General features: G+C 49.7%; 1 protein-coding gene across 9 annotated transcripts in view; it reads left to right on the top strand.

The window, feature by feature from the left end:
- The window catches only part of BCAS1 (brain enriched myelin associated protein 1), a 452,678-nt gene that overhangs the window by 330,203 nt on the left and 102,455 nt on the right, over positions 1 to 20,020 (top strand). For all 9 annotated transcript variants that reach the window (XM_085619124.1, XM_085619120.1, XM_085619122.1 and 6 more), the window contains one exon: positions 8,441 to 8,476. In XM_085619124.1, the coding sequence (XP_085475250.1) occupies positions 8,441 to 8,476 (36 nt within the window). The remainder of the gene's footprint in view (positions 1 to 8,440; positions 8,477 to 20,020) is intronic.

Genomic DNA, 20,020 nt, shown 5'->3' on the forward strand with positions numbered 1-20,020 from the left:
CAAATGAGCGCTCCACAATGCCCCTGGTGCGTTTGTGGGCCGCGTTGTACTGCCTCTGGGCCTGGGTGTTCGAGACTCGGAGGGGTGTCATCATCCACAAGCAGAGTGCATATCCTTGATCACCTGTGATAGGGTAGAGAGATGTGTCAATCGGTGGTTCTGCATTCTGTGTTGGCAGGCTTATTAGTATATTGATGTGTGGGGCTTTGGGATTCATGTTTGACATGTCTTGCATGTGGCAAATGAGCGGCATCCATATGTATTACGTTGCCTCACAGCTGCTCCTCACTCCCCCCGAGCATATTTACTTGTGTGCTCCGTGCAGTAACATCACTTGCACTCCTAAGACACACCATTGTCATGACTGTCTGCGCATGTCCACAAGCCTGACGACGACACTGTGATATTGGCTGTTGAAGGTGGTCAGCCACGTGTCGGAAGTGAACCATGCCCTGAGCCCCGGGCTATCAATTTCCACTCCTATGCTGGCCCACCCCACACCACTTATACCTACAGGGGGGGACGACATTGCTACATGTCCAAGGTCTACACCACTGCCTGAGGTAACATGGTTGAGTTCACTGTCAATGACACCACATACACCAGCAGTATAAGTCTGAATGGACATGTCTGAGTCTATCCAGCACATCACCGTCTCACTTGGCATTGTGTTCATTCTGATTCATGGGTCACTTGCCTCCTTCACACACATTTGGTTCCCACTGTGGCAGAGGTGCCATGACGTGGATGGTTTGTCCACATGGCTGGCCCCTCTTACCACAGTTCCTTGTGTTGTCGTGTCTGGTAGGTGGGCATGTTGTTTGGTATGTTGTATGTGATGTTGTGACGTGTGCATTCCCACAGTTGTGAGTTGCATTATTGTGGATTTGAGGTGTGTGCTGTGTTCATTTGGTGCTCACCAACGAGCAGTGCATTTCCGTAGGTGCCATCCTCGAAGCACTGGTTGATGATGGACTGTCAGAAGATGTAGGAATCATGCACACTGCTTGGGCAGTTGGCGACGACGATGGTGACGAGTCCCTGGTGGTCCACTATTGCCTGCACATTAATGGAATGCGTGTGCTTTCTGTTGTGGTAATTGTGTGCAGTGTCAGCAGGGGGCACAAGTAGGACATGTGTGCAGTCAATTGCCCCCAACATGTACGGGAAGCCAGCTATAGCGTAGAAGCCTTGCTTAGTCTCCAGCTGTTCCTGCACAGTGTGGGGGAAGTGAAGGTGCTGGGGTATCAAGCTGATGATGGCATCCAAGACAGGTGTGAGGAACTTTGATAGGGCTGGCTGTGAGACTCCTCTGACTCTGGCGGTTGTTGGTTGGAAGGTACCCGAGGCCAACAGGTGCAGCACAGCCAGCAGCTTTGTCTGCAGAGGGATGTTGGTTGTCCGCTGTGTTGGTACCGTCAGCCTGTGGACAATGTGGGTCAGGATGCGGAGGATGGCTGTCCTTTTGAGCCTGTAGTGGGCAATGACTTCCTCTAGCATTAAGTCTGTGAGGCTGGTGCATTTTCGGAAGGACTGCTGTCTTATTCTGCGATGCCTTGGTGGTAGTCCGGGGGGGTGCGGTCCGGGGGACGGGGTCCGCGAGGGGGGTCGCCTGGGGGTGGTGGCGGTGGGTGTTGTGGGCCTCTTGGGTCTCCGAGCCGCATGATCAGTAGCTCCATGACATGTGTTAATCTGCCAATGTGGCTCTGGGCTGGGATCCCTTTTATACTGCAGGTTGTCGTTCTGCTTAACACCAGTAAAAGGCAGATGTTCATTCCCTGCTGCTAACACGCCTTATTGCCTGTTTTTGGATCACTTCACCGATCTGGCTGATCGTTGAGAATATCGCGAAGTGGTGTTTTTGTGTGTTTTTGCACGGGAACGCCTACTCTGCATATCATTAGCGTTAGTTGTTGCTCTCATCCATGGCGATGTTTTTTGCGGAAGCTATCACTGGCGATTTCGGCAGTTTGCACCAGCTTGAGAATGGGACGATAAATATTTCACCACTTTTGCGGCGCTAAAGTGCTGATAACTCGGCGATAAATCCTTGAGAATATGCCCCTTGGAGTTCTGTGCTACCCTCTTGCAGCATTTGGTGCCAGTGCTGAGGATAGTGCTGGATAATTCTCTCGATCTGTTGGATAGGGCTCCTGAGTCATGGAAGGAGACAAACATTGTTATCTTTCTTAAAAAGGGGAACGATTCTACACTTTGTGGGTCATATTGCCCAAATTTCTCAATCAATGCTGACGCAAAGATCTACATTTGCATTCTTGCTAATCAGCTGTCTGTAATTATTGTGGAATTGGTTGCCGACTAACCAGCATGGTTTTATCCAAGGCCGCGACACAAGATTGCATGTCAATACTGCTATTAGGACTCTGGAGGTAGCCTTTCTCGGGAGTGGTTCAAACAGGATGATATGTTTGGACGCAGAGAAGGCCTTTGGTAGGGACTCCTGGCCCTTACTTTGGGGGGTTATGGAGGCATAGGCTTAGGTCCAGACTTTATCTCTAGAGACTGGTGTCTCTACTCAGGCCTTAAGGCTAGGATATTCAGCACAGGGGAACTAACAGATCCCATTTCCATTGTTTGTGGTACCAGGCAGGGGTGTCCTCTTTCCCCTCAGTTTTTTGCTCTCTCCATCAAACCGTTTATCCAGTTCCTCAAACAGACAGTAGAAATACAGCCCCTGAGACTACATCACTTTGAAGGGAAGATTGTAGCATAAGCGGATGGCATAGCCATTTTGACCCATGTCCCGATTAGTGATCTACGTGTGGTAGTAGCAGAGGCCCAGTCTTTTACAAAAGTGTCTGGCTATAAGTTAAACCAGGAGAAAACTCACATTCTATCCAATGTGGCCTCTCCTGGCCAGGACAGGAGGTGGGTGCAGTCTCTGGTTTATCTTGCAGTTACCATAACGATTGATACTCTTGAGATTTTAAAAAACAACTACGGCAAGTTGTTTCAACATTCATCAAAAGTGTTTCTTAAATGGAACCGCTTGCATTTGGGGTTCATTGGCTGCTGAAATCTTATTAAGATGATTATCTTTCCTAGATATATATTTTTTTTCCTTAGTATCCCACTTTTTCTTCTGATTGACTTTTTTTTTACGAATGTGGAGGCATCAGGGCAGAAGTCAATTTGATCTTATCGGAAGCCTTGGTGGAAGATCCAGCTCTTACAGCAATCTAAGGAAGGGGGTGGTTCACTCTCGGTCTTCAGGTTCCATTATCTAGCGTCTTTCGTTTCAAGACTTCAGTTGGTATTAGGATGGGGCAATGACCTCTGGGTCACATGTTTAGTGAGTTCCTTCTCAATCAATTAATCAGGGAATTGTTAGCGCGCTACTCACCCTTGAGGGTCTCATGGCGCTGAGGGGGGGTCCGCAGATCTGTTTAGCTGAAGAGCCAGGTCTTGAGGGTCTTCCTGAAGGTGTTCAGGGAGGGGGCGCGTCTGATGTCTGCAGCGAGCTCGTTCCAGGTCTTGGCTGCAATGTGAGAGAAGGATCTTCCGCCTGCTCTGGCTCTGTGGATGTGCGGGGTTTCGGTCAGTGCGAGGTTGGAAGATCGGAGGTTTCTTTTGGGTACGTGGAAGCTGATTCTGTCGTTGAGGTATTTAGGTATGTTGTGGTGTAGGCATTTTTAGGCGTGAGTGAGGATTTTGAAAGTGACTTTTTTCTCCACGGAGGGCCAGTGGAGACTTCGTAGGTGTTGGCTGATGTGTTTATGTCGGGGTCTGCCGAGGACGAGTCTGGCGGTGGTGTTCTGTGTTGTCTGGAGTTTGCGGAGAAGGGACTTGTTGATGCCGGTGTAGAGTCCGTTTCCATTGTCCAGTCTGCTGGTGATGAGTGCGTGGGTGACTGTCTTCCTTGACTCAGGGGGGATCCACTTGAAGGTCTTGCAGAGGATGTGGAGGGTGTTGAAGCAGCTGGAGGTGACAGCGTTGACCTGTCGGTTCGTGGTGAGTGATGAGTCGAGTACGATGCCGAGGTTCTTGGCGTGGTCTGAGGGAGTAGGTGGGCTTCCGAGGGCGGTTGGCCACCAGGTGCTGTCCCATGCAGAAGGGGTGGTACAGAGGATGAGGACTTCTGTCTTCTCGCAGTTGAGCTTTAGGCAGCTGTTGGTCATCCAGACTGCAAAGGCTTGCATTCCTTTCTGGAAGTTAAGTTTGACAGTGGTGGGGTCTTTGGTGAGGGAGAGGATGAGCTGGGTGTCGTCCGTGTAGGATATGATGTTGAGGCCGTGTTGTCGGACGATGGCTGCGAGGGGAGCCTTGTAGATGTTGAAGAGGGTGGGGCTCAGGGATGAACCCTGTGGGTCTCCGCAGGTGATTTTTGTGGGGTTGGAGAGGAAGGGTGAGAGTCTGATCCTTTGGCTTCTTCCGTTGCGGAATGATCAGATCCAGTCCAGGGCTGTTCCTTTTATGCCTGCGTCGTGTAGTCTGGCGACAAGTGTGTGGTGGCAGATGGTGTCGAAGGCCGCTGATAGGTCAAGTAGGATGAGGGCTGTGGAGTGGCCTTGGTCCAGGAGGGTGCGGATGTCGTCTGTGGTGGCGTGTAGGGCAGTCTCTGTGCTGTACTTGCTTCGGAATCCGTATTGGGACGGGTCGAGGATGGTGTTCGCTTCAATGAATCGTGTCAGTTTCCTGTTGACTATTTTCTCTGCAACTTTGGCTGCGAAGGGGAGGAGTGCGATGGGCTGATAGTTCTTGAAGTCGGTGGGGTCAGCTGTGGGCTTGTTGAGCAGGGGTCTGACTTCTGCTCACTTCCAGTCGTCTGGGAAGGTGCCTGTTTTGAAGGTGGTGCTGATGGTGCATTGTAGTTCGGGTACGATGGCTCTGTGGTAGATGTGAGGGGGGCAGGGGTCGGTGGGGGACCCCAAGTGGATGCTTTTCATGGCCGAGGTGGTGTCTTTGGCCATGATTGGTGTCCATTTGGAGATGGTGGGCTGGCTGGTGTTTCTGAAGGGTGGGGTGCCGTCTGTGGCACATGGTGGATGGTCGATGAAGTTGTCGTAGAGGTTTTTGATCTTGAGGTGGAAATAGGTTCCAAGCTTGTCGCAGAGGTCTTGGGATGGGGTGAGGTCTGTGGCTTTGCTGCGTGGGTCAGTGAATTCTTGAATGACACTGAAAAGTTCCTTGGAGTTGGCCAGGATTTTGTTGTGGATTAAGTTCCTCTTGGTGGCTCTGATCTGGTTGTGGTAGTCCATCATGGCGTCCTTGCAGGTGGTGTGGTTTTTGGTTGTCTTGGTGTTTCTCCAGTTCTTCTCCAGGCATCTACAGGTGCATCTGGCTTCTTGGAGAGTGGTGGTGAACCAGGCGGCTTTCCTGGGGTGTTGTCTGTCGGGGTTGTGTAGCGGGGCGAGCTCGTCTGCGCAGTTGATGATCCAGGTGTGGAGGTCTCTGGCTGCATCGTTGCGTCGGGTGCCCAGGAGTGGTTGTCTCGTGAGGGTGAAGTTAAGTTGCTCGTCGGTAACCTTGCTCCAGTTCCTTCGTGGTGGGCGTGGGGCTGGTTTGGGTGCCTTGGGTTTGTTGATGGCAAAATGTACGCAGTGGTGGTCGGTCCATGGCGGCTGCATTGTGTGGCTGAATTGGATGCTGTTTCCTGCCGCGAAGATGGGGTTGAGGGTGTGTCCTGCTCTCTGGGTCAGTGTGTTGATGAGTTGTTTAAGTCTGATGCTGGCGAGGTTGTCACAAAGGATAGTGGAGTTGGGGTCACTGGGGATCTCGGGGTGGAAGTTCAGGTCTCCAATGAGTATGTAGTATGTTGAGGCGATGGCGTGGGGTGCGATGAAGTTGGTGATGGTGATGGCGAAGGGTGTTCGGGGGCCGGGGGGTGTGTAGACGAGGGTTCCTCGGAGTGTGGCTTTGGGGGTGGCCTGGATATGGAAGTGCAGGTATTCTGCGGAGGAGAAGGTTTAGCTGGAGGTGGTGAGGCGGAGGGTGCTCTTGTGGGTGATGGCGAGGCCCCCTCCTGGGTGGTTGGGGCGGTCTTTCCTCTGGATCTTGTATCCATCTGGGATGGCAGTGCTGATGTCGGGGGCGGAGAATGCGTTGGTCCAGGTCTCTGTGAAGAAGGCGATGTCGGGCGAGAAGGAGTTAAGTAGGTTCCAGATTTCCATGGCGTGTTTGTGTACAGAGCGTACATTGAGGAGGATGCATTGTAGGGTTTCGCCGGTGCTGGCGTTGGCGGTGTTGGAGGCCGGGGTGGCGGTGAGGGTCTGGTGGCAGTGGAGGCAGGAGAACAGGCCTTGGGTCGTGTTTGGCGAGGCCTATTGGCATTCTCTAAGTCTTCCCGGGTTGAGTGCGAGGAGGGTGGTGGTGTTGTAGCGATGGGTAGTGGGAGATCCAGGGTTCTTGGTGCTGGCCGCGGTCGGGTCGCAGACGGGCACAGACGGGCTTGCCTTTGGCGCGCCCGCTGGCGGCCATGCAGTGGCCTTCATTAAGTAGGGGAGGAGGGAGAGGCTGGGACGGCGGGGGAATTCCAGGGAGAAATTCTGGAGAGGAATTCCTGGGGGGAATTCTGGGGGGGGGAGGGGCCGCAGGGGCAGCAGCAGCGATAGGAACAGGCAGGCACGAGAAAATAAAAACAGTGGTGGAATAAGAGCAAGATACAGATGGGCACAATAACAGTGGGACAAAAGGCAAAAATTAAGAAAAGGAAATAACGGCTGAGAAAGGTTACGGTGGTTGCAGGCAGTCTGGTCCCAGTTGGAGCAGGCAGCAGGCACAGGAGCGGGCAGCAGTCTCGAACCTTCCAAGGAGGAGGTCGGGGTCTGGAAGTAAGAGACGGCATAGCAGAGCTGCGGGGAGAGTGGACCTAGACCAAGGGTCGGAGGTGTTTTTTTGGGGAAATCGATAGCCCCCGGTATGGGGATAGTAGACACAATATTTTGCAAGCAACCCTGTTCAAGACTTTGAAAGTTTTCCATCTTATCCGGGTTTCCATTAAGAGAATATTCAACTGCATTATCCAGTTCAACCAGCTTATATACTTGGGCTACTACACCAATCCCTATTAAATTCATGAAGAAAGGCTAATCTCCTGATTTTAGGCCAACTATTTGATGGTAGAGTTTACTCCTCATTTGATAATGTACAGTAACAGGTTCCTCTTCCATCAACAGTCTTTTTTAGACATCTGCATATGCATAATTTTATCTTTATCTTCAGCCTTAAGGGATAGGATCTGAGTTGTATGGACAAGGTTGCCTCGACCGTATTAGGAATGCCCAGGCAAAAGAGATATCAGGCTGCTCTATAAGTCAGTCTAGCTGTTATTTTATAATTAGGTGGCTGACCAGTGTTAGATGAGGGCCAGTAAGTGGAGTGCCCTGCTTAACATGTAAGTCACTTGTGCTGACCTTCGTTATAGTAATCTGTTGTTTCATTCAGCCTCGAATGTATCCCGTATCAAGGTACATCATCTCAAATGTATTAATGACTGGTATTACACCCTGCATTGGGTCTTCATTATGACACTTCGGCCGGAGGATCATTGTTTTTGTTGTAGACTTGTGGGAGCTGACGCGGTTCATGTCTTCACGTCTTGCTCAGCGCTACACTTACCTGGGAGATGGGGCCCTCAGGGCCTAAGAAGGCTTAGGGAGGGGGACATGTGGCTCCCTCCCTTTAATAAATAAAGGCCTTGGCAGTGGGGTCCCAGGGTCTAAAGAGACTCAGAGAGGGTGAGTTTTGCAGCTCCATCCCCGTTTTTGTTTGTTTTGGCCCGGGGTGGGTGTGGCTCCCTGGGGCCTATAATGGTTTGGGGAAGAGGGCCAGTCAATTTCCTACAGTGGTTTTCGGCAGTTAACCCATATATGCTGCATATGATATTTATGTGTAATTGTATGTTGCTCTTTGTGTCATGTTAAACAATTTCTCCTATTTATGTGTAGCGTATGTACACTCATGTACAGCGCTAGAACTCCTCAGGGCCTGGTTCTTACTGGAAAAAAACATTTTCAAGAGATTTAAATAAAATATAGGTCTAATGCAAATATAAAAGAGAAGATCGCTTGTGTTCCTTGCCAAGAAACCAAGCTACCTACTGAACGACCGTATTGTTTTTCTGTAGAAATTTAAAATGTGTGGATATTTGGCCAGCATTAATGACAAATCTTTCGGTACATTACGTATCAGTGGTAACCTTGACTCGCTAACTTTTTTAACATAACTGGAGACAAAACTGAGCTCTTAGTACAACATTGTTTCACAAACAAAGTCAATCACGTCAAGAAGGCCAAAGCAGATGCAACAAAAGAAGCTGTCTTGCATGACTTCTGTGTTTAATAAAGAAAAACAAGCAACTCAAGTAACAAACTGACTCAATTATATTGTACATGAAACAGGACAAAGTATGTATTGTCGGGAAGTCAATTTCTAATACCAGGTAGTAAACATAATATTTTCTGTCTTTTTTACCCTGTAGTCCACAAAGGAAACCCAGCAAACACCTGGTCCTAATGTGAGTATTATGAGTGCAAATAACAGATATGAATGTATTGCGAGATCCACCTCTTTTGAAGTGCTAAATTTGCTTGAATGATGCATGGCAAAAACATTGTTATCTGCAAATACTTCTTTGAGATCATCTTAACATCATAACATTTCAGAAACCTTGGATTTATAGCAGACTACCAGGGTCAACAATGCTAGTCTTTTAGAAGTCAATAAAACCAAATTAAAGAGAGACAATAAGATCTCACTAATGAAGATACATGAGATTGAATACTGGACAGGCGTTTTTATGAGGTGGATGCAGGTAAAAGGAGACTCCCCGCTAACATCTCATCATTTGTGTCTGTAGAATTCTCTCGTGTGTTGGTAAGTTGAGCGGAAAGTTTGTTTAGCTTCTCTGTAACTGTGCTTGTGTGTGTACTTCCTAAATGGGGAATAACACTTGTGTCCAACCTTTAAATATTAGGCAAATGCATCGCTCTTTAATAAGTGAATATTGCCACTTATTGCATAGGTCCTCACCATGAATACCCTGTTTTGCAAGGTATTCCTCTCCCATTCACACCCCTTCTACGAACATCCTCATATATTATGTGAATAGGGTGTAGTGATATGTGGATTGTGTCTGTGATTAGACTTTCTCACGTTCTCTCAGGTAGATATTTATTAATTAGAAGCCAATAAAAAGGAATCCTTTTTCATCTAATGCAGACATTTGAGTTACAATATGTTACACCAACCAATTGACTCATTCGTATAAACAACTGAGAGATTTCCATCATATCATATCTTATTTTATCTTATCGAATCATATCAATGTCTTTAAAGTGCCAAAGACTAAAGTGTATCAGGGCACTGGGCAGGTTGAAGAACGCAGATAATTATTTGAAACAATGAGTGTTTAGCAACTTCTTAAACAGATGTAGTTGCATTTATCCAAGACCGCCATGGTGTGAGTTGGATAGGGAGCGAGCAGTGGTGGAAAATACCTTCCCTACTGCTTTCTTCCTCATACTCTTTGGTGGAATTAAGAGCTGATTCAATGTATTCTGCAATACAAGGCATGTGCCTTAGAACATTTAGAAGATGAGAAACCCTGGACATGCATGATTGAGTCTGATATGTTTAAACCAAAATACTGTAAAGATAAATTGTAATAAAACCAAGTTTTCAATCATCAATGGGGTGTATAATAATCATTTGTCCTGCTCTGACTGGGTAAATAAGGTCAATATCCAAACTCATTTAAAGATGTCAGCAGCCAAGGTGCCATTTTTGATACTTACTTATATGGATTAAAGGAAGCTGAGTCAATGACGAAAGACTGTTTTTTTTATTATAGGTTTTGCCCGATGTTTGCTGTATTTAATCAGACTCCACCACATGATTATCGGCAATGCCTTTGTGCTGCAAGGCTTGAGTTCTTCCACTGAATATGTGTGAAGTGTTTAAGACACAAGTAAAATATCAATAATTTATAGAAATAGCAAACTTAAAGTTCTTTACTACGTTTAGGTGAAAGTGAAGTCAAAATATAGAAAAAAGGAGCATGGCCATTTGAAATCAAAGTTTAAAGTTGTTGCACCATTTATCATTTGAAAAGACAAAAGCAATCAAGAAATATCAGAGGGTCCTTAATACATCTGGACAGAATCTAGGTACCTCATGGCAACAACCCACATGAAAATGTAATGGGATTTTGAACTTAGTGATGCCAAGCAAGACTAGCTTGAAGCCTGTATCAAAGCATGGGTCCTTGGATATGTATTGTGGGAGCCCTTGATGAACATTTAGCATCTGGAAAAAAGCTCTGAGTGGGGAAGTGGATCATGCTCTCCTAGCTAGTTCAAATATAGCAGTTTGTTGCAGGTAGATTTACCTGTTTAGATGTAGCTATTTTTCACAGGGTCAGATTGGATTTGTGAGGGTAAAATTGATACCTTTATTGTTAAATGAAAGATCTAAGGCCAAGGAAGTGGTGTTGCATTCTGCTAGGTAGCACCTCTGTCAGATAGATACTACTGGTTTATCCTAGTCTTAAATGATTTAATGTATTTGGAGCTTTCAACCTGTGAAAAATAAAAGATGTTCAGCAACAGAAGGTTTACTAGTGAAATTATCTTTTAAAGCGGATTTTATGCTAATTTCCTTTCCTCCAGGTGAGTCATCTTAATGTCTTTCCTTTTGATCATGGTTATGGGTGTCAAATCATATCAAATAAAATCAAAATCGAATTTATAGAGCATGGCTAATCACCCACGAGGGTATCCAGGCGTGAGAGCAAAGCTACTTGGGGGCTCAGTTGAACAGCCAGGTCTTGAATCCTTGTCTGAATTTCAGAAGAGAAGAAGCAGTGCATTGGTGAAGGGGAGGTCATTCCAGGATTTAACCGTGAGGTAGGAGAATGAGCATGCCCCACTGTTTCTTCGGCGAATGCAGGGGGTGTGTGCGAGGAAGAGGGAAGAGAAGCACAGGTGTGTGATGTATGCTGGTCCTTGATTGTGAAGCGCTTTTGTAGGTGTGGATTAGAATCTTGAATTGACATATCTTCTGAATGGGAAGCAAGTGGAGCTTCTTGAGTTGGGGGGTGCAGTGGGTCTGTTTGAGGAAGTCGAGGATGAGTCTGGCCACTGAGTTCTGTATTGTCTGAAGTCTCTTCAGGAGGTGCATGGTGATTACTATGCAGAGTGCGTTGCGGTAGTCCAGCTGACTGGTGACTAGGGCTTGAGATACGGTTTGTCTGGTGTTGATAGGGAGCCATTTGACGAATTTATAGAGCATGCGAAGAGTGAAGAAGCAAGTCCAGGTCACCCCACGACTGACATAGCTCTCAACAGTATTCCCTGTAGCATTTGAGTAAACTTCAGTTTAACTGATGCAACAGCCTCTTAGGGTCCAAGACAGTTTCAGGGTTTAGCACTTCAATTTCTCAGGAAACAAATTGCCGAACAAGCAGGTACCTATTTCCAGGAGGGCAGGATCTAAAGATCTTGTAGGTCTTTTCATGGAACCGTTAGTCCTCATTCTTTAAAGCAAGTAATTTGGTCAGAAATGCACACAGATCATAGCAGCAGTTCTTCCACTATTCCGTTAATAGATGCATGAATTATTCTCAGCATAGCAAACAAGGAGCATTCCACCACTTTTGGCTACAAACTTGATTTGAATGTCACTGGGTTAAAAATGGGTTTTAAAAGTTTTTTAGATAATCATTGAAATGGTCATTAATATATTCCACAAAATGGCCCCAGAGTACCCAATCCCACTTTTGCTACTGCATGAGTTATTCTTTTTGACGCGCAGATTGTGTCAGGTGAATTCTTCAATGGTCACTTGCAGACCAAAATTCAACAGTGTAGATGGATTTCCATGGGGAAAGAGCTCCCTTTTGCTCTCTAACTCCACCAGTGTTTCGCCAGTTTACTGTAGTCCACGTCAAGGATATTCCAGCAGAGCACCTTCTGGTATTCCACCAGTAGAATGTCATACCATACAGAGCTGAGCAACCAGAATGCCCAAGTAGTAAACATCCTAGTTAAACAATCCTAAACAAATTGCGTCCAATGGCTGGGCAAACAGTGCAGTCCAGCTCCTTCCACCCATCACATGGATATTATATATAGTCACTTTGAAAGGCAAGCTGTGTATATGTTAATGACGCTGCTTAGCCCAGATGATTCAATTGGTTTGATGACTTTATCTATTCTAGCTTAAAAGTATGCAACACAGTATATTTCACATGGATTAAAAGGTAAAACTTATTTGAGCAACAAATTGCCAAATTATTCATTCAGAGAAATTCCGTCTGGCAAATCCATTAGCTATACATCAGGGTTTATGCATTTCACTGGAGTCACTTTTAGGTGGGGATACACATGAGAATCTGTTCCACTCACTGTTACTGCAACATATGTCGCTGTTTTTGGATAGTCCCGATCTGAATTCAGTAATCGTATCATAGCTTACACAATTTAATCTTATCATAATTTGCCTGGACAGCAGATCCTAGGCCAAAGACGTGGTCTAAAAGTCAGGCTTTTAAGCAGAAAAAATAGGGGAACCAGCAGCTGGCATTTATCAAGTAGCAAAGAAAAACTAAAATGTGCAACTAATTTGCTGCTAAGCGTGAGACGTTGTAAAAAGCTTCTATTGACTTTCATGAAGCTTCATTAGCTCAGAGTTGATCATCGAAACCACTTCAAGACTATTTGTTTTTCCCAATGAGCCTCTTGGAAGAATTTCCCTGAATTTGCTTGCCTGAAATGGAGTTGTTACCACACAAACCACCCTGTAAATCTCGGAGACCATTATGTGTTCAAAGTTTTGTGGATCTGCATGAGGCAAAGTTGGATACTCATTCGTCAACCTTTCATCAAAAGCATTATGCCAAATTCTTCAAAATCTCCATACCATTCAAAATCACCTTCAGTTCAGACGAGGCCTAAAGTCACAGCTATTCCCAAAGTGGCAGTCTCCCATCCCTGCACTTTTACCTTCTCATCACTTTGTGCCATGAAACTTTGAGGGAGAACGATTTTAACATTTCATACCAGCAGACATTTCATAGAAAAAGTAAAAATCTATTTGCATAAATGTAAAATTCTCTCCTCGTGTTAAAAGGAAAATCTGCAACAATGTAATAATGGATCCGTAATAAGCTCCTGTGCATTTCATGGTTGCTTCTTATGGGGTTGGAATGTTTGATGGATCATGCTAACAAAGAGGCCTGTGTGACTTGTCGAAAAAAGTGGCTCAGAAATCTTTGCATCAGCACCCTTGTAAATTCAGGTTATTTGAAGCTCAATCTTTGATTTTTGACTGTGGGTTACAAAAAAGCCACAAGAGTAGGAATGGCTTTGTGGAAGGAGTAGTGCATGTTAGCTGCTAGCTATGGTAGATTAGGGTTCAGAACTGAATGAGCAAACGTTCAAAGGGCAAACCCGACAGCTATGCCCAAGTAATGGAGCAGTAAGAGTACAACTGTCTGGTATCATAATGTTCTAGCAGCAGAGCTATTGTGCAATCTGCAGGTCACATGTTTCTATTCCAAAACGTTACCATGGTAAATTACATGTGGGATGTGAGTGTGCTTGTGTGTGCTTGTACTTTTTGTTATCAACAGTTAACTTAAATGCCATCTTATTAAAGTAGCTCATTCGCGTCACATATGCGTTGCCAACATCTGCTGCTTGCTATCTGTGGGTAACTCGCACAATAACCACTCCACGCCATTATTTAGCGTAAAAGGCCATTTATTCGGACAGGGTTGAACAACATATAACACAACATCAATCAACCCACCAACAATCCCCAACGTCGTGTCTCTCATTCTTCCATACGCTCCCATACACCAAATACTCACTCCTGCATCACCCAGCAACCTCCTCACTTATCCCATTCGCTTCATCACTTCTCTTCCAACCTCCTCCATCATCTTCAGCCATCGCACTCCTGCATGATGCACCCCCGCCTTGCACCCGTATCCCCCTCCCCGGAAGGGTGAGTATGCCCGTCATGGACTCCCCCGCCTCCCAAGTACCGCCAACCAGGAAACCCCCGGAGGGCGGTTACCTGCCCCACCCCCATCAAGTGCACCTTTCGTCCTCACTCCCTCCGGCACCAAATGGACTCTTTCCACAACCCACTGATGACATCCCTCAACTCCATCATATAATACGCATTGCCCATATACGAAAGGTGCACCCCGTCGTCCCTAAAAAGAAGGGGCTCCTCGAGCCGCAAATCAGTGTGAGCAATCAACTTGATTCCAGAGTTCCCACAAAAAGCTCGCATTGCCCTATTCAGTTTCCTCCTTGCTCTTTCGACAGCTGCGGGCTTCAATGTCCCCCTCCAAATCCGACGTGGAACGAATTCAGTCCATACAATGCAGGCGCCGGCCAGATTGCGTCTCATAGCCTCCAAGTCCCTTTGCATCAGATGAAGAAGAGACACCCCGGATTGCTTCACCAAATCATTGTCCCCACAATGGATAATGAGCATGTCCGGGCAACCCCTCTGCGATACTTTCTTTGTCAGCCAGGGCAACAGCGCTCCCCAGCGCATCCCACTCTTGCCCCACCAATGTACCTCGTGGTGACTAGCCAAGGCTACGACCATACACCTGCCTGTCCGTGTATTTGGATGCCCAATGCACAAAAGAATGTCCAACGATCCAGGTAACCGTCTTGGCTCCCGGACCCCCCACGCAACCTACGAAGAAAAAGGAGATTAGTACAAAGCCACAGATCCCCACCGCTCCAGCAGCCATCGCGCACCCCAGTGCCCACACCAACCCTTACTTTCGCACATACCGCTCGCAACAACGAGACCTCCACCTACTAATCCGCCTAATCTTCTCCCAAGACCACCCCAGCCGGGCTGCCGCCTACCAATCCGCCTAATCTTCTCCCAAGACCACCCCAGCCGGGCTGCCGCCGTTGCCGCGCCAATACGAAACGAATGAGTCCCATACAATGCAGGGTCCTTACCTAGGCACCTCAATGCCATCCGTAAATCCGCCAGCAGCTGAAACGCTGCAACCCGCCTGGTAGAAGCATAACAAAAAATCTCACCCCCCAGCCTACTAGCCTGCCGGCAAAACGCACTCCACTCCTGCACCGGGCAAGCCCCTGCCCATCCCGGCTCACACAACCATACCCACTTGCCCCTCCCTACCTGATCTGTTTTAGAATGCCCCAACCAGATACCCAACCGCGCCCCATCCACACGCACATCCTCAAAACACCTGCCAGGCGCACCTTTCGTACCCAACAACTCAGACACCCGAAATGCCCCAAAAAACATCCACGTCATGCACAAACGAAACAACGCCAACTCGCTAGCATCATACCAACAATGCTGCAATTCCGCCAATACTTCAACTAACAGATCAAACGTGATCGCTTCCCGCAAGTTCCCCCCCAACCCCCCCCTCACCCTACCCCAGCCTTTTAGCATTCTGCTCAACAACTCGCTCTTCGCTGGGTCGACTCCAAAATACACCATACCATAAAAAGAAATGCCCGCTAACTTCCCTGCAATCGTAACCTGTGACAGACCTCTGTCCATGCAGTCCAACACAAACTTTATCACACCCTGCTCACAGCTGCCCCGGGACATATGCCAATTCACACTTGTCCATCCCAAAAATGCTCCCAACTCAGACCAAGCCAACCGATACGCGCGCCTTGTGTAGTCCGCAATAGATTTCTCCACCAGGTCCACTACTCTCACTCCCCCCAGCTCCAGATACCCTCCTGCACCATGGTCTTACAAGCCTCTGCTCCCGGCGCCAGCCTCCTGAAGCGCTGCCACTGCGAACAAGACAATGCATCCGCAATGTCATTCCTGGCGCCCGGCACATGTTGCGCGTGAAACAGCACATTAAAACGCAGGCACAGCAGCATAAAACTTTGCAGCAAGCGCAGCACTCGCAGATCCCTTGCCTTCTGATTGTTCACCAAATCTACCACTGTCCTGTTGTCCACATGGAACAAGACCGACCTGTTCTGGAATACCCGTCCCCACAAATGAAGCGCAACCAACAACGGGAAAAACTCCAAAAACGCGATGCTCCTGCCTTGCTTCAACCAATGCTCCGGCCACTGTTCTGCACACCACCTCCCATCCCAGAAGACACCAAAACCTTTCGAGCCAGCCGCGTCTGAGAAAATCTGCACCTGCCACACCATCCTGTCATCCACAAAATCCAAGGATACACCATTGAAATCGCTCAGAAAGCAATGCCAGATCCGCAAATCTGCCCGCAACCCCATGGATATCCTGACTCTGTGATGGGGGAGCACCACCCCTGACATGGCCTTGCGTAGGCGTCTGCAAAAAGTCCTGCCAGCCCGCACAACTCGACATGCGAAATTCAACAAACCCAAAAGTCGCTGCACCGACCTCAAGTCAATCTTCCGTTCCCCCACCACCTGCACCAAAAATGCTTGTATTTCCCCCACCTTCTGCTGCGGCAACCTCGCCGCCCATGCCACAGAGTCCAGTTCGATACCCAAAAACGTCAAACAACAGCTAGGCCCAGCCATCTTTTCCGGCGCCAAGGGAACTCCAAAGTCACAGGCTAGTCGCTGAAACTGCCGTGGAGCCTCCCCACACTCCCCCGTCTGTCCCTGCCCCACAAACAAAAAATCATCCAAATAGTGGGACACCGACCGGTGGCCACTTCTGTCCGTGAAGGCCCACTGCAAGAAGGAGTTGAACGTTTCAAACAACGCACAAGACACGGCGCATCCCATCGGCAAAACCTTGTCCACAAAAATCGCCCCCCCAAACTGCATTCCTAAAAGCGCAAAACCAGCCGGATGAATGGGGAGGAGGCGAAACGCCGATTTGATGTCACACTTAGCCAATTCGCTCCCCGTCCACATGCCCTCACCAACCCGATCGCATCATCCACCGACGCGTACAACACTTTGGAATCCTCCACTGCAATGAAATCATTCACCGATGTCCCCTCAGGCCAAGACAAGTGATGAATCAAACGAAACTCCCCTTGCTCCTTCTTGGGTACCACCCCCAGCGGAGAGATAATGAGCTCAGGCATCGGCCATGTGGCAAAAGGAACCGCAATTCTACCCTCCAGCACCTCCTTACGCAGCTTGGACTCCACCACCCCCGGCAATTCTTTCGCGGACCGGAAGTTCTCCGCCCATCTCCTCTCCCTAGGACCCTGATAACCCACGCGAAAACCTTCTGCAAATCCCCAAAAAATCTTCAGCGCCGCTTCCCGGGTATCTAGAGAGCCACGGCCCCATGACCTCCACCTTAACCGGCGTAGGAGCCCTTCGGTCCAGCCTGTCCTCTCCCTTTTGTAATCCACCATTGCTCGGAGGTGGTGGCCAGCGTGAAGCACTGTGTGACCGGGTGGCGTCCTCCACATTTAGAGCACTCGTGCTTGAACTTGCAAGGATGGCGGGTGCAAAAACCTTTGTTAAAGTTCCAACATGCCCCTGTGGTAGCCCCCCCAATCTTATTGGACTGCCCTGATGCCGTGGAGGTGGAGACCTGTCCCCCTGTACCCCCTGCACCGCTTTGTCCCCCCGCCCCGGATTGGGCGGGACAGGACTGAAAGGACCGATATGCCACCGGAAGCCCACTGGCCGTGTGTGTAGAAGCGGACGACTGCTTGGAAGACATCCACTGTACCCAGAGCTCCTGATCCACTTCCCGCCATGGCTTGTCGGGGTTAACACTGATTCTGGCCCTAAACTCCTCGTCGTAGCTGAGCCATGCAAACCCACCAAAGTGCATCTGCGCCTTGCGTATGATATCCATATACTTCAATAACGCGATGGCCCTTTCCATGATGCTTCTCACAATATATGCTCGCATAGATCAAAAAGGCCGACCTCCAATTCTCCATGTTCACCGCCACCCATGGCCTTCTCGTCAACTCCCATTCCTCTTCCTTCGAACCTTCTTTGGCCTGAATCTCCCTATGCAACAACTTGAACACATCCACATATTCATGCTTCCAAATCCTAGCCCTTGTCTTCTCAAGTGTGACTCTAGGGGCATAGCCAACCCCATGTATGGCAACTTTTTCCGATGTTTCTCTCCCGCCTCTTCCTTCCCCTCGGCCTCCCCCAGCTTATCCGTCTGAACGCCAGCCCCCACTAACTGTATCCCCTCTCCTGCCGAGTCAGCCCTCTTGATCGGCGCTCCCACCTCCTGCACCAACCCCTCCCCAACACCTACCGACCTACATGCCTTCTTTCGTCCACTTCTGCCCCATCTTCCCACGCCTCCCACCAAGCACCCTCACCTGTAAGCTTCACTGGCACCGCCCGATCCCGTCAACTGCACCCTTGGGCTTTCTTGCTCTCCGTCTGGGTCCCACTGCTGGTGGCCTGCGGTGCCTGTAAAACACCAATCCGTCTCGTTGCCGCCTTCCCCTTCCCTCTGTGCACCTCACGCAACTCACCCTCTTCCAATTCCTCACTGTCAGACTCATAATCAAGTTCCTCCTCAAACTCATCCTCAAACTGCACCTTACGTACCTCACTCACCACTCTCTTCGCACCTTTTCCTTTCATACCAGGCACAAATTCACACTCCGGCGCCGACGATGCCCGCTCCCGCGACGGAGGGCAGGCCGCCGCGGACCCCCCTACTGCTTCGCCCCGGCGTTTGGAGGCCATCTTGCGCCCCGCCAGCCCTCCCTGGCCTCTACCAGCATCCACCGCTGGCTTACACCCCCCCCCCGGACCGTCACAGCCCGAGGGGGCCCCAGCGCCACCAGGTCTCTGAGACGTCAAGTCAGTCCCTGTCTTGTCCACCCAGACCCAATGGCCTCGAGCCTTAAGCTGGCCTCTGCCCCTGTCTCGTCCCGTCGCCAGCTCCGATAGCCAAGCCGGGGGGCAAACCCCCGGTGGCGCCAGCCCATCCCCTGCTGCCTTGCTGGCCGCGCACATCTCCTGCCACCTACGCTCCGTCTCTTCAATGACCCTACGTTGCTCGCGAATGCGCTCTTCTAATGACATCCCCTCCCACCGGTCTACTCCCCAGGCCTCCTCCTTCCCTCTGGGGCCCGACCCCTCGCCCCTGGAGGGGCCAAGGGCGTCCCGGCTGCAACCTACCGTCGTCCCCTGCGCCACTGCCGCCTTCAGGGGTCCTTTGCCCTTGTGCCCCCGCCCACCGGCGCCCCCTTTGCCCCCTTTAGAGAGATCAATGGGCTGCTCCCCCCAAGGCCCCTCCTCCCCCCACCGAGTCGCTGCCTGAAAGCTGGAGGGTGAATTCATCCCCCGCCTGGTCCTCACTCTCCTCTTCCCTCTCCTGATCGCTGCCTTCGCTGGATGTACCCATGCCCACCCCCTGCCTTGCTGAGCCCAGCCCCCAAATCACCTGTTGCCCCTTATTCCCTGCTTCCCCCAGGGGCCCTGCACTGCCTTGTACACCAGCCTGAACCCCCCCACCACTGCAATCTGCGTCGCCTCCTCCTGATGTACGTGCACGGGGAGGCTCAGACGCCGTCCCCCGTGCTCCTGTGCCTCCGTTTGCCGCCAGCCCCTCCCCGCGCTGTCGCTCCTGTCCTCGGCATGGTGGCTCCTCCTGGCATGCCACCAAAGCTGCCGCCACCCCTGCAGAAGCCGATCTAGGCGTCCGGGTCATTCCGACCCAAGCCTGATCGAGCACGCCGGGCCGAAGGAGATCGGACCTCCCGGCCCGGCCTAATACCTGTAACGCGGCCCGCACGGCCACCGCATCGTGCTGCCCTGCGCCTCCGCTGTCGTCGTACTCCGCTCACCTGCTCCAGCCGACAGACTGGTCCGCGCAACTCCTCCTCCGCACACTACCACCACCAAAGAAACCGCTACCTACACAAAGAAACCGCTACCTAACCAACCCTAGGGCGCTGGGGACAGGAAGAGGAAGAACTTCCTCTCCTGTCCCCTTTATCCCCTAACCTGACCCCACCCCTAAACTACCCCCTGTCCTGATATCGCGCAAACTCCCCAGGGGAAGACTGGTCTGTCGACCTCACTTCCCCTGGGGGCCGCATTGCAGGTCACAAGTTGAAATCCAGGCA

This window comes from Triturus cristatus, chromosome 7 (genome assembly GCF_964204655.1).
Source record: "Triturus cristatus chromosome 7, aTriCri1.1, whole genome shotgun sequence".
NCBI classification, from domain to species: domain Eukaryota; kingdom Metazoa; phylum Chordata; class Amphibia; order Caudata; family Salamandridae; genus Triturus; species Triturus cristatus.